The sequence below is a fragment of the Enhydra lutris genome, unplaced genomic scaffold, assembly GCF_002288905.1.
Source record: "Enhydra lutris kenyoni isolate GAN:26980312 unplaced genomic scaffold, ASM228890v2 scaffoldscaffold37, whole genome shotgun sequence".
NCBI lineage: Eukaryota > Metazoa > Chordata > Mammalia > Carnivora > Mustelidae > Enhydra > Enhydra lutris.
This window is the reverse complement of record NW_019154121.1, coordinates 26752140-26765362: the sequence shown is the minus strand read 5'-3', so window position 1 is coordinate 26765362 and position 13223 is coordinate 26752140. Positions and strand designations below refer to the sequence as shown.

At 63.1% G+C, this 13223-nt stretch overlaps 1 protein-coding gene across 3 annotated transcripts in view; it reads right to left on the bottom strand.

The window, feature by feature from the left end:
• LOC111154323 (ArfGAP with GTPase domain, ankyrin repeat and PH domain 3) overlaps window positions 1–13223 on the bottom strand; it is a 56383-nt gene that overhangs the window by 2309 nt on the left and 40851 nt on the right. The window contains exons 11-15 of one of the 3 annotated variants that reach the window (XM_022513846.1): window positions 13041–13145; window positions 7352–7520; window positions 3547–3668; window positions 1821–1965; window positions 31–185 (exon numbers count right to left, since the gene is read on the bottom strand). In XM_022513846.1, the coding sequence (XP_022369554.1) occupies window positions 31–185; window positions 1821–1965; window positions 3547–3668; window positions 7352–7520; window positions 13041–13145 (696 nt within the window). The remainder of the gene's footprint in view (window positions 1–30; window positions 186–1820; window positions 1966–3546; window positions 3669–7351; window positions 7521–13040; window positions 13146–13223) is intronic. The other 2 variants (XM_022513847.1, XM_022513848.1) reach the window with 2 other exon arrangements.

Sequence of the window (13223 nt, the reverse complement as noted above, 5' to 3'; positions counted from 1 at the left end):
GTCCCGCCCCCGTGCGGCCTCCGTGCCAACCTTGTCCTTGGCGCTGCGGCAGCCCTGCAAGCTGGCGAGGATCTGGGCCTGTACGCTCTGCACCCACAGCTCCCGCTCCTCTGCCGTCGAGGCCTCGAAGTGCCACGTCTGCCCGGTGAGGGACACCAGCACGAACTCAAACGACTCCTCGGCCTCTGTGGAGGACGGGGGTGATCGCAGCCGTCAGGGCGGGGCCCCCCACTGCCACAGCCGCCACCACGGCTCCGCCCCGCCAGGGTCTCCTCTCCCCGCAGCTCGAGGCCGCGCTCCGGGGCCACTCGCAGCCGTGCGCAGGGGTCCTCAGCCCCTCAGCGCCCGACCACCTGCGGAGCCCGACTGCAGGGAGGCGAGGCGGGGTGCGGGGCTTCTGCCCCCCTGCCCCGCGGGAGAGGGTGTGGAATTCGGAGCGGGGCGCTCCCTGGAGAAAGCAGCGGGGAGCGTCTGGGGAAGGGTGCGGCGGGGCGCTAGGAGGCGATGCTGGGAGCGGGTGGGGGAGGCGGGCGTGGGCACCATCCGTACGCATCAGCTGCAGCGCCTCATTTTGCAGCTCATTAAACCCAATATTCCTGACGGCGTCAGCGTGGGGCTCCTGGGAGCGGCCCCTCCCCCACTCCCCGGGCACAGACAGGAAGGAAAAGCGGATGGGGAGAGGAGACGTTTTCCCCACGAACTGGGATGTCTGAGCAGACAGGACCCCAACGACAGCGCCAGTGACAAGTGCGCTGGGCTACACTGGGACCCCAAGCTCCGTTCCGCTTAGACCAACAGAGAGCCACGCGAATCCCCATGCCAACGGCCACCACCCTGTGGCTGAACACCTCCTAACCAGCGGTGTGAATGTGTCCCAGCGGCTTCGGAGGGAACTCGGGCCTGGGGGGAGGCACACGGAGCCAGAGGCAAAGGCCTGGATCCCAGGTTCTACCCAGGGACACACCGTCCCTGGGAGTCTTCCTGCTGGGCTCCTGCTCTCAGGGCACCCTCAACGGGAACTGCCTCCTAGAAGGACGCTGGTGCCCCTTCCTTCCCCGAGCTCCACCAGCCCACCTCGCCCTGCTCTCCACACGGCCTCTGAACCGCCCTGTGTGGGGGGCCCGGTTCCCTAGGGCAGCTGGGCTCCGGCCAGGACCGCTAAGCATCACTCTCCCACAGGTAGGCCGGAGAGGTAGCTCTTCCCCATGGAGGCCATCTCCGCCCTCCTGCCCACATCCCTGCCCTGGCAATGGGAGAAGTGAGACACTGCGTATCAGTCTAGCTTAGACTTAGGTGGAAGCGGAAAGACTCCAACCATGAGAAGAGGAACATTTGAAGAGACTTTGGAGAAAATCAGAGGAGTGCTATGATTAACACCAGATTACGAGAAAGGCCCTGAGGAGCTGGAATTCCTTAACCTGAAGACCAGTCAGGAGAGACCTGGCCAGCTCCTACACACGTATTAAGCACCTATTGTATGCCCAGCACTCATCAAGCTCAGTGGGTGATACAAGAGCCACAGGAAACACGGGTCCTGCCCACAAGTCTGGAAGAGTTACTGGAGTAGCCACCTGCTGTCTTTCACCTTCTCCAAGGATTAAAAGGTTCACATTTTAGTAGAAAGGGTTTTAATTAGGCAGAAGGAGGAGCTTTTCTAAGATACCAAGTCCGGACAACCAAAAGAAGTGGAACTACAGTTACAGCTACTTACACAAAGCACTTGCTCTTAAAACGGAGAAAATGGGGTTGCTTTGAGAGTATGGTCCCCGAATCCCACAGCCCGCCTCCTGTGCCCCGGGCTCCCTGTAGGTCCCCCTAACCTTCAGCAGCACTGCTGGGGCCGTCTGGTCGGGGGGTCCCGGTGCTCTTTTTCCGCCGGTGCTTCTTCCGGTTGGAGTGGGGAGATGGGGGAGGCTCCAGCTTGGGGCTGGAACTGAGCACCTCAGCTGGGCCACTGGCTGGTGAGGGGAGAGTTGGAGAAGTGTGGGAAGAGGGGAGGGTGGTGGGCAGAGCATGCGACCTGCCTAGTGCCACTGGGAGCGCCCCCCTGAGCTGCCGAGGGAGGGGTCTGCCAGGCCAGGCCAGTCCCAACCAACCCCGAGCGCCCCCAGACCAGAGGAGGAGGAGAAGGGCAGAGAGGAGAGTGTGGGGAACTCAGGCAGAGAAGGACAGAGGCGAGGCGAGGCTGAACGGCTGGCTAGGGCTCCGGCAGCCCGGAGGGGTGGCAGGCGGCCCAGGGAACTCACAGGGAGCTGAAGCCCCAGCAGCTCCGCACCAAATTTATCCTCAATCACACTCCCCGCTCCTCACAATTAATAGCAGAATTAGAAACAATCAGGGAGCTGCCTAATTACTGTCAATTAGAGCGCGCTAATCAAGCTCCCGTCTCCCACACCCCGCCCGGCGCTCACCACTAAATGTCAAACTTCATTAGAGGCAGACACGCTCCCTCCCTCCCTGCCTTCCTCCTTCCAGACTCAACAGAGGGGCCCTATCGAGGCCCGCAGTCAGGACAGTGACTCTGGGAAGCCCCCCAGCTCCCCTTCTCAAGCGCTCCACAGTCACTCCCCCCAAGGAGGCTCAGACTTGGATCAGGAGGTGGGGAGCCGCCCTGTGCAGAGAGCACCCCTTCCTTCCTGCACTCGGGGCTCAGACTGGGATTAGTTCTTCCAGGGGGACGCGGCCCGGGAAGGTCCAGGAGAAGAGTCTATGGGCCTCGGGCCTGGCCGGGCACTACTGCCCAGCTGGAGGTGAAGGGGGCAGAGCGGACCTGCCCGGGAGGGGACAGGGGCCAAGGGAGACGGATGGGAGTAAGATGGGGGAAGCAGGGGTGGGGGCAGTGCGTGTGTGTGTGCGTGTGTGTGTGTGTCCATGTGCGCTAAAGAGGGATTAAAAATAAGGGGATGGGAAGAGTGGAGATGTGAGAGCAAGGAATAAAAATGGACGTAACGGGAGGAAAATGTAAGATGAGCCGAGGAAAGTTAAGAGGAAGGTGGGATGGCTGGGAGAGAAGGCAGAATTTTTGACCAGCTAGACGGGATGAGGCCTCAGACTACTGGAGGCAGCACGGGTAGGAAAACCATCTTTCTGGATCCCGGATCCTATCATCCAGGAACCCCCCTCTCCGTGGCGGGCAGGTTGCCGCCATCAAAACATGTTTCAAGCCCCCAGCCTCCGACCTCCCTGCTCAGCCGCTTCCCTGTCCCCCCCGCGGTGAAGCTGATGAGCTGGTGCGCAGGGGGCTGATGGGGAAGCGGGAGCCGCCAGCGGCCACCAGCCGCCACCAGCGCTGCCTAGGGACGGCAGCGGGTGGGCAGAAAAGCTGTGGAGGGAAGGGAAGGGAAGATCTCTGGCACCGGCCAGCCGCTGGCAGGGCCTAGGGCCAGCGAAGGGGTAAAGGGGCAGGAAGCTGGCCTGGGCCGCTGGAGAAAGGATGGAGGCTGGAGTCCGTGTCTCAGAACCGTGTCTTGGGCCTGTGGCCCCCTGCGACAAGCTCTGGCAGGGGCCCCTCCCCTTGGCCTGCCCTCGTGTATTGTGGGCCGGGGCCTGCGTACCTGGGGGCAGGGCATCACTCCACTGGTCGGCGCTGGACACGGAGCAGGAGCGCTGGTGCAGCCCCTCAGGACGAGGGCCAGCCCAGGCCGGGTTGCTGGCCGAGTAGGGGGCACCTGGGGGCAGGGTGGGGGAGGGGGAAGGGTCAGACTGGGAAGGGAGGCTGCGGAGGGGTACACAGACCTTCCTGAAAGTAATGCTATAGGCAGAACTCGAGAAGTTCTGGCAGAATACTGACCCCAAATGAGGGCTTTACCAGGTACTGGGCCAGGCTTACTGGAGAACAAGAGGCCTCGCCTGGGGTCCCTGACACCTCAGGAGGCAGCTGGTCTCGCATCTCACACCCCTCGCCACCTCCGTCCCCTTCCTGGGAGCCGGGAGGGGGGGGGCACGTGGTGCTCCTTGTCTGGCCATCGTCCCCAGACCCCCCCCGCCTCTGGACCAGGCCCCTGCACCCCACTTTCTAGTCCACATTTGCCATTTGCTCTGCTTCAGCTTTGATGCCATTCTGACGAGAAATAAGTGTATCAGATTCAAGTAATTATGTCTAATTAGTATTAGTAATTATCCTGTTGGGCTGGAGAAAATTAATCTTTCGTTTCCCATCAGGGAAGAATGGCAGAGCCAAGGGGAAAAAAGGCTCCAGGAGCACCGAGGCCCGGGCCGGCAGGGTCCCCTGTGCCCTCCGAGCTGTCCCGCCTCCCTCCCTCAGCACGCAGTCCCTTGCAGGGAGCCCACGGGAGAGCCACGGGGCCTCGGAGCCCACGACAATTCGAGGACCTCCATTGCTCTCTCACCTCAGTCCACATAAGGACCACGGACGGGGACCGAGGCCCGAAGGCGGCGGCGGTGGGGAGTCTGAGAACAGGGGGGCCATAAGCGAGGTGTCGCACCTCGGAATGCAAGGCAGGAGAGCAGGCCAGGGGCCGGAGGTTAGTAAGGAGGCGGAGACAGGGCCTGGAGCTGGACGAAGTGGGAGAGAGCAGGTGGCAAACTCAGCCTCAAACCAGTGCCGGGAGGACACGGGTGTAGTTTCTGGAAGTCTAAGAATGGAAGCCCTGGGCGGAAGCCACTAGAAGGTAAAGAAACAGGCCGGACATCCCTAATGCTCCGGGGACCGTGCGATGCGGAAAGGTGGAAGGCAAGTTTTGGATTTCTGTTGTGTTCATCCTAGCACCCCAGGCAGGACCAGACCCACAGTAAGTGCTCATGAGTATACGTGTGGTGCCAGCGTGGCCCTCCAGCAGACCCCATTTCCAGTCCCCTCAAGGCAGCGTGCTGACGCTCCCTCTCCGGAACCCCGCCTCCCTGACACTCCGCGGGCCTCACGGGTCCCCTGCCAGCTCAGCCTCCCTCAGGGGCCCCTTGGCTCCCTGGCAGGAGACCTTCCAGAGAGGCAGACGCCGGTCCAAAATTCTCAGAGACCTTGCTTCTCCCCGCCCCAGTCCTGCATCCGTCCCCTCCTGGGTTCCAAATCTTATCCCTGCCTCCTCCCGAGCCCCACCCAAAGCCACCCCAGGCCCCACTTCCTCCCCAAGCCTCCCAACTCAAAACCCCGAGGGAGGGAAAGTGCTTTCCCTTTTCTTTGTTAATTCTTCCCTCATTGCGCCCGCAATCCCACAATCAGTGTGCACTGTAATTGTCGAATTTGATGCTAATGATTAATGAATTAAACATGGAGCCATCAATTAGTCCTCAGAGGATAATTCTGCATAAAGCAGCGGATAATGTAATTACAGTAACAAAGATAATGAGATGTTAACATCGCCTGGTGAGCGGGAGACATGTTTGAGTGTGCATGAGGTCGGCGCCAGCGTGTGCTGGAGGGGACACGGGCTCGGGGGAGGCTGGTGAGTGTCCGTGGGTGCTGGTCGTCCTGTGGGTGAGGGCGCCGTGTGTCTCTTCGTGTGCACTTCTGCCCCCCAGGGGAAGGCTCAGAGGGCCCAGGACTGCGACAGGACAGAGTGTCTTACTGTGTCCCTCCCTCTGGGGAAACAGCCCAGTCCTGCTACCTGACTTCCAGGCAAGGCTCCCCCACCCACCCCGCCTTCGGAGTACTGATACTTCCTCCTCCTCCATGGGATACGAACGCCCCAGGCCAGATCAGAGGCTGCCTCTCACTGTGCACCTGTGGGTGCAGCTCCGGGAGACCTCAGGGCCCTGGCAGATCCCCAGCCCCCCTACCCTTGCTCGCCCGTGACCTCCCAGCAGCCCAGACATAGCTCTCCATGCAGAGCCCTGAGACTGCATGGGGCGACAGTTCTTACCATTGGACCCCCCCCGCCCCAGTGCACCCCCATGGGAGGCTCTCAGCAGCGCCCCCACTGCCTGCCCCACAAAGAGGGGGTACCTTTCTCACTAGCTTCCTTCCTTCCCTTAGTCCACTGGAGCTCTCCCTCTGCATGGTTCACGGACTTCTCTATGAGCTCGGGGTGGCTTAGAGGGTAAAACATGGCTTTTCGAGTCAGGCACACTCAGGTCCAAACCCCAGCTCTACCACTTACTGTGGAATTTTACAGACAAGTTACTGAACCTCGCTGAGCCTTTGTTTCTTCATCCGTCAAATGGGGAGGAGAATCTCAACTTCACGGAGTGAAAGGAGCCTGACCTAGAGCAGCTCTGGCGCACGTGTCCATCAGCAGACGACACCCCTGCCCCCCCCCATGCCCCCAGACTGGTCAGCAGGGCTGAACACAAGCCACGGGCTGGGAAGCCAGGTGTCCCTGTGCCTCCGACAAGGAGCACACTCAGGAGGCCACCGTCTGGCCTTCTTCTCTGGACCCAGAGTTGTGCAGTGTGGGTCCCACCAGCCTTTTGAGGGGGCCTGTTCCATCCATTCCAGACTTAGCACCCAGCTCCCGTCAACTGAATGTCCCTAGAGGCCTAGGACTGTGATGATGAGCAGAGCACCCCAGGGCAAAGACGCACTGGCAGCCCCTGGGAGGGCAGGACAGTGTCGTAAGCAGTTGTTTCTGGGTGCAAGCAAAAGGGGGTCCAGTCACCTGGGACAGCATAGGGAGAGCGAAGTCTTGGAAATGCCAAGGCAGATCTGGGGCCTGGGGAGGGACAGTGGCTTAGGAGCCCCAGGGGCCTGGCGAGGCAGACAGAGCTGGGGACAGAAAGAACCCTAAGCATTGTTCACCCAAACTTGCAGCGGCATCTAGAAAGGTAAGCAGTGCTCAAGGAAGAGCTGCCGCACCGTGAGTTCCAAGTCTCTTGGCCTTTAGCTCTTCTCCCGACCCCGCCAGACGTGTGGCAGAGTCCGCCTGGCCTCCAGCTTCTCCCGAAGCTCAGTCCTCTCTGAGCGGAGACCCGACCTCTCGCTGCAGACCCTAGCGTGCTCGCCAGGCGAGCTCCGGGGAGCTCCGGCCACGTCCACCTCCCCTGCTGGCCCCCGGTGCACGCCGGGCTGCGAGGCTGCTCCGCGTGCGAGAGACCCTGCGCCCACCACCACCCGCCCCGGTTGGTTCCCGCTGAGGAGAAACAGTGCCGGGACCACAGACGGCCCCTGGCGGCACGAGGCTATCTGGCCCATCCCGATGTCCACACCGCCTGCCGGGCCCCGTGCCGGCCACTTCCTCAACCTGGTCCCAAGAGGCCAGCGCCCAGGCAAACGTATTTGGCTGAGCAGAACTCTGGGGGACGAGCATGCTGGGAGCCCCGAGCACCCAGGCTGGGACAGAGGGAAGCCCCACAGTGCCTACCTCCTTGGGCCTCCATAGCCGCCCTCCCCGATCTCGCCAAGCAAAGCGGCTGTGCTCTCCCCGCGCCCCCACCCCCGCCCACAGCAGCCCCTCACCTGTGCCCCCGCCCAGCTGTGAGGTGCTGCGCTCTGAGGTCAGGCCGTTGGCCCGAGGGCTGGTGCCTGGGGCCGTGGCAGGGGTGGCGCGGGGCAGGCGCTTTCCTGGTACTTTCACTGTGGTCCGCAGCAGGTCGATCTCCTTGCCGTGGATGTTCTGCATGTAATCCTAGGGGCCACGCAGACAGACGAACACGCGTTAGCGCCGCTCCTCGTCTCTGGCGCTCACCCGCCAGCTCGCACATCCCCCCCATTCCCCAGTGCTGCAGGGAAGGGAAGGGGAGGGTAGGCCCGAGGTTTAGAAAGCAGGACGGTGAAACCCACAGAATATGTCCAGGTCTGGGTGACACCCAGGGTACTGGGGACCCGGGGCAGCTCTAGGGGGGACGCAGGCAGCAGGGGGCAGGAGCAGGGCAGAGAGAAGGGCCTGGACCCCAGAGCTGAGGGCAGGGCTCCTTCAGGAAAGGCAGCTCAGGGGGCAACACGAATGAGGCCAAGTATAGGACCCAGGTGGGTTCTGGAACAGCAGGGCCCGAACAAACGGCCGGGCGGCCCCAGGCTGCAGGGGGCTCGTCACCGGGTACCTCGGCCCTGGTTTCAGAAGCTCTCACCACCACTGGGGCGCAGGGAACCCGCAAAGCCTAGAACAGCCCTCGCTCCTGACAACAGTGCCCAACGATAAGCATCTCTTGAACAATGAAAAAGAAGCCTTCGGAGCACAGAGACAGGTCCCGGGTTCCACAGACGCCAGTGGGCAACCGGTGTCATCGTGCGCCCCCCAGCCCCGCCCATTCACAGGGCCGGGCATTCATGCCCACAGGGGCAGACCGCCGCTCACGTGACCCTCCCGGCAGAGGTGACCAGGGTCACTTTACAGCTGAAGGAACCGAGGCTGACAAAGGCTAACCTGCCCGAAGTGACACCATCAGAAGGTGGGAGAAGCAGACTCGAGCCCAGGCTCTGTGGATTCCCAGGGCTGTGCACTGAAGGCAGATGTCCTGGGCCCAGGCATGCATCCTGACTTCAAGTCAACCCCCGAAGGTCCCAGAGAGTGGGAGCCACTTGGCGCCTTGGGCCCCCCACCATTCCTGCCATCTGGACACTGGCCTGGGAGGCCCATGGTGGAGCGGCCACATGGGGGCCACCGAGCAGAGCCCGGCCCGTCAGCTTCCTGCTTTAACCCTGAGCCTGGCCAGGGCCCGAGCTCTCCCCACTGCTGCTGCAGTCTCCTTGCCCGACGGCAGACTCCCATTTCCCTGCTTCTAGTACCTGCGAGACCCTCTAGTACCTTCTAGTACCTTCCCAGCTCACGTCCCTGATAAAATGTAGCCAAAATCCCTTCCGGAGAGCAGAATCTGGGTGGGAGGCACCCACTGATCTCTGGAGTTCCCCGGTTCAGACTCCGATCTGGTGTCCTCCCTCAGGACCCGCCCTCAGAAAGCTCCCCGCAGACACAGTCCAGGTGTCCGTCTAGCGCGCCCGGCAGACTTCCTGTCACCCAGCAGCTCTCCCACCTTCTCACCCTCCGGCTTCAGGGAAAGGGACGGCGTCTTTGACTTGAAAGCAGGTGGGGAGCGCTCCCATTTGGGAAGCAAGGCAAGGGCAGGGGCTGACCAGGGATTTACAGCTGGCCCTCGCTCTGGGACCAAGACAACATCAGGTAGAAAGGGGTCACCTGGCCCCAAGGAGCCATGAGAAGGTGCAAGTGTCTGGTCAGGAAGAGAAGCAAGAACAAGGAAGCAGCACCCCATGCCAGGCTCACTTCCGAGGCGGGTCATCGGGGGAGGGGACCTGTGGGAGGGCCGTGGGGACGTGAGTGCAGTGGTCTCCTGGGCCCCATCCAGCTGCAGTGAGGACTGGCCAGGCCTGGAGCTGCTCTTCAGGACAGAGGGGCCTAGTCGGGCCCAGAGGAGAGCGGCCCCCAGCAGCGTGCGCCCGGAGGAGCTCCCTTCCACGCAGCTCCGGGCTGCGTCTGTGCATGGAAGGTGCCAGGCCCAGCCTTGGGCTCAGTGGGCTTCCTGTCTCAGAAACAGAGAACGACAGCCAAGGAGCCAGGGAGAGCAGTCTCCACCCATGGACGGAGCCCCGTGATGAGCTCCCCCCAAACTGTTCCCCGCTGTCAGGGTTCTGGCCCTGTGCGAAGCCTCTGTGCCCTGGTGCCTGGGAAGGAAAGAAACCCAGGAGGTCCTTTCCTGCCCCCGCCCTGTGTCCCCTCTAGCCGTCCATCCTCCAGCAAGCTCAGCCCCCCACCCAGTCACCACAGGCCCCCTGTGGTCCTGCTCTTGGCCCAGCATCCAGCACGGGGCCGCCTCACAGTCTCGGGCCCCACGTCCCACTGACCCGGCTTTGGCACGCACCCGGCCCGGGTCCCTGCGCACGGTCACATCTTGGATCGGCTGTTCTAGACGACTGTCAACAGCTGGCTGGGCCGAAGGCACAGCTGCAGTCCCTCTCCTGGGGGAGGGGCTTGGGCCGCTCTAGTTCACAAGGAGGTCACGGCCGCGGCAAGTTTCCAGGCCCCATGACAGCCTGGGGATGCCTGCCGCGGGACACGGCAGACACCGACCCCGCACCAACACCAGTCAGTTGCGGCCGCGAGGGGCCTGGTCCCCGGGAGCAGCCCGACCACAGCGGACGGACAGACGGCACTCGTGCCACTGCGGGCCGGGGCCCCTGGGCCCTGTGCCCTGCTCCAGCACCAGGCTGGGAGCCAGCATCCGACCCGAGGACAGCATGGCGAGGAGGGCGCGGAGCAGTAGCAGGGACGGGGACGGCAGGGGCAGCGTGACAGCGTTTCCCTCCGTCAGCAGAACAGGGAGCGTGGCGGCGGCAGCGGCGCCGGTGGTGGCTCAGGAGAGCGGTCACCACGGCTGCCTTTATTACCCACCATCAAACAGCAATTTCTTCCCCAGCCTCCTCGCTAATTACCCAGCCAGCGTTCTCATCTCGTTTTATTACTGGAATTAACAACGAGTTCAGAGCGTGGAAAGCTATTAAGATGTGTGATTAAGCCACATTCAATTAGTTTCTACAAACAATTTAATTGATGTTGCAGATAGAATTAACAGAAGGTGATTGTGTGAATGGCTCCACGGGCTGCAAATGGGGGAGGCTGTGGCGGGCTCTCTTGGGCCAGGCGAGGCTGGGGCGTGAGGCTCGAGGCCGGCCTGGCAGCCCGTCCTCCGGCAGAAGGTGAGTCACCCCTGGGCCGTGATGGCAGCAGACGAGGCCATGAGGGGCGTGTGCGCCTCTGGGGGGCCCGCACGGCCCCTCCTCTGCACAGCTCCCCCGTGGAGGGAACCTCCCCAGAAGCCAGCCGGGGGGTGCCCACTTGCAGCCGTGGACCAAGACGCCCGCGCCGCTTGGGGAAGGGCAGCCACCACGGGAGGAGGTCAGGAAGCGAGGGGCAGACGACGCGGGAGGCCTTCGCAAGCACGGACTCAACCCTGTTCACGCAACGGCACAGGGCGACCCCCATGCGGCCTTCGCTCCTACTGTCACCGTCCCCACACCTTTCCCACCTGACCTGTGTCTCCTAGACGGGAAAAGAAGCATCCACAGGGCAGGGCTGCCGCTCTCCGCGTGAGCCAGAGCCTCCTGGCCTCTCGTGTGGAGGACCTACATTTTGACGCCAGAGCCAATGGGCAGCCAGTGAAGAGCGGACCGAGCGCCTGTGCCCGCAGACCAGCCTTTCCCTCAACCTCTTCCTGAGGCCCTGTGGCCCAGACAACAAGAGGGGGCCTGGCTGGGTCGGGGGTGGGCAGCAGAGCCACCTGCCTCTTAAGACTCACCTTGCAGGAAAGCAAGGACAGGCCTGGAAGCCCACGGCACCCGGACTCCGGGCAGGGCCCCTGCACACACCCAGCCGCACCCAGCCGCACCCAGTCCAACACACCGGAAGGGCATCTGAGCTCCTCCGAGCGGCCCAGGCAGGCGGCCCGTCAGCGCCCTCCGTCCTCCTCACCAACAGTCTAGGCAACACTTGCCTGGATGTGAACCCTCCAGTCACCTTCTCAGCTAGCCCCGAAGAGAGATGCTCTGGGCGCAGCGCAGAAAAACCTGCATCCCGCTTCGAGTCAAAGTCATGGGCCCAGGTACCAGCTCAGCCACAGGCAGGGTGATCCAGACGGCCTCACCGCGATTCTGCTCTCTCGACTGCTGGGCGTAAAAGCATTCCCTTCCCTTCCCAAACCCAAGCCAAACCCAAACACCCAACGCTTTCCTCCACGTCCCAAGACCTCCTTCCTGACCCTCTGTCCCAGAAGCTGGGCTTCCTCCAATACCTGAGACCTGGGGACAAGCAGAAGGGACGTGGCACAACTTGAGCAGCACAGAGCAGAAAGAACGGGGACGGAGGCAGCGAAGGGGGAAAGCCAAGGCCACCCCAGCATGGCGGGGGGAAGCTGGGCTGCTTCCGATAGGCTCACCCCCAGCCCCGCTGGCTAGACACTGCCTGAGGAGGACAAATGCATCTTGCCTGGGGACAGACAAGTACAACTGGCTGGGAGTTAGGAGGCATGAGGCTGGCCTACGAATGGGCACAGTGGCTGCTCTCGGCTGGGGTGCGGTGGCTCTGCCATCACTCCGGTCCAGAGGCCCAAGCCTGCTGGAGGCCCCGGGACTTCCTAAGACACCTATGCCTCGCTGCCTCTCACGGACTCAGCCACAGGACCCGGTCTGTGCACGAGGCAGCCGTCAGAGTCAGGCCAGGAGCCTTTGGCCCCTCAGTTAAGGGGGGGAAGGGCCAGTGCTCAAGGAGTCAGACAGGGAGAAGCCCAGGAGGGCAAGGCTGGGTTCCATCCTGACCAGAAGCAGACTGCCCACCAGCTCCCCCCAGGCCAGGCCTCGGTGCATCTTCTCCGCCCTGGTTAGGGCTGGCACCAGGGACCCCAGCGCCCCCTGGGTCGGGCCTGACACCTCGTGCAGATTCAGAGGCGGGCCAGAGGCCCTCCGAGGCAGGCCCTGGGCTTCTGGGCCAGGGGTGGGGCCAGCCCACGTGCTGTGCCAGAGGGGCTTCGGAGGAGAACTCATTAGCCCCACAGTGGGGTGGTGACAGAGATGGATTCCGGTGACAGCTGTGTGCGGGAGCCACGCAGTGAGGGGAGGGGGAGGCGGGAAGGGTAGGGGAGCCACCACAGGGCCACTCTGCCATTGTCGCGCCCCGACACCCTGCCGGGGCAGAGGCCGACACCCTCCAGACCCCTCCACCCACCACCACCACCAGTCCGGGGCTCCCCTTCCCCAGATGACCTGTGCCCTTCCCGGCAGCCCCGGCTTAACAGTCACCCCGGACCCAGGAACCCAGGGATCCCCCTGCTGATGTGTCTCTCCTAAGACAACTGGCTGATAACCACCGGCACCCCAACTTCAGCAACTCCATGGAAATGGGCCCAGCCCAGCTCTCTGAACAAGGAGCACGTGTGCTGCACAGAGCAGCCAGGCCGAGGCGGCCGCCCCCGGGGGCTGTGCTCCCTCTGAAGGGCTCCGCCACCACGCCGGCTTCGTGGCGAAGTGCTCGGCCCGGGCCGGCGTCTCGGGGTCTGTGCGGCTCCTGAACCACCCCAGTGCAGTCCTTTCTGAATGGCAAGTCCCCCCGAACTCACTGAGGCCTGCTCCCCGCTTCAGTCCTAGACTCCGCCCCCTACCCCTGGGCCGCCCAGCTCCCCGCAGGGCCCCCCCGCAGACTCACGTGCAGGCTGGGGTGGTAGGTGAGCAGCCCGTTGTCGCACAGTGTCACGTACTTCTTCTTCCACTCCTTGTTCAGGGATTTGCCGCTTCGCTTCAGCAGCACACCCTGAGGACAGAGGCCGGGTCAGGGACGGCGCCAGCCCCACACGTGACAGGCCCCAGGAAGCTCACAGTGACACAAGGT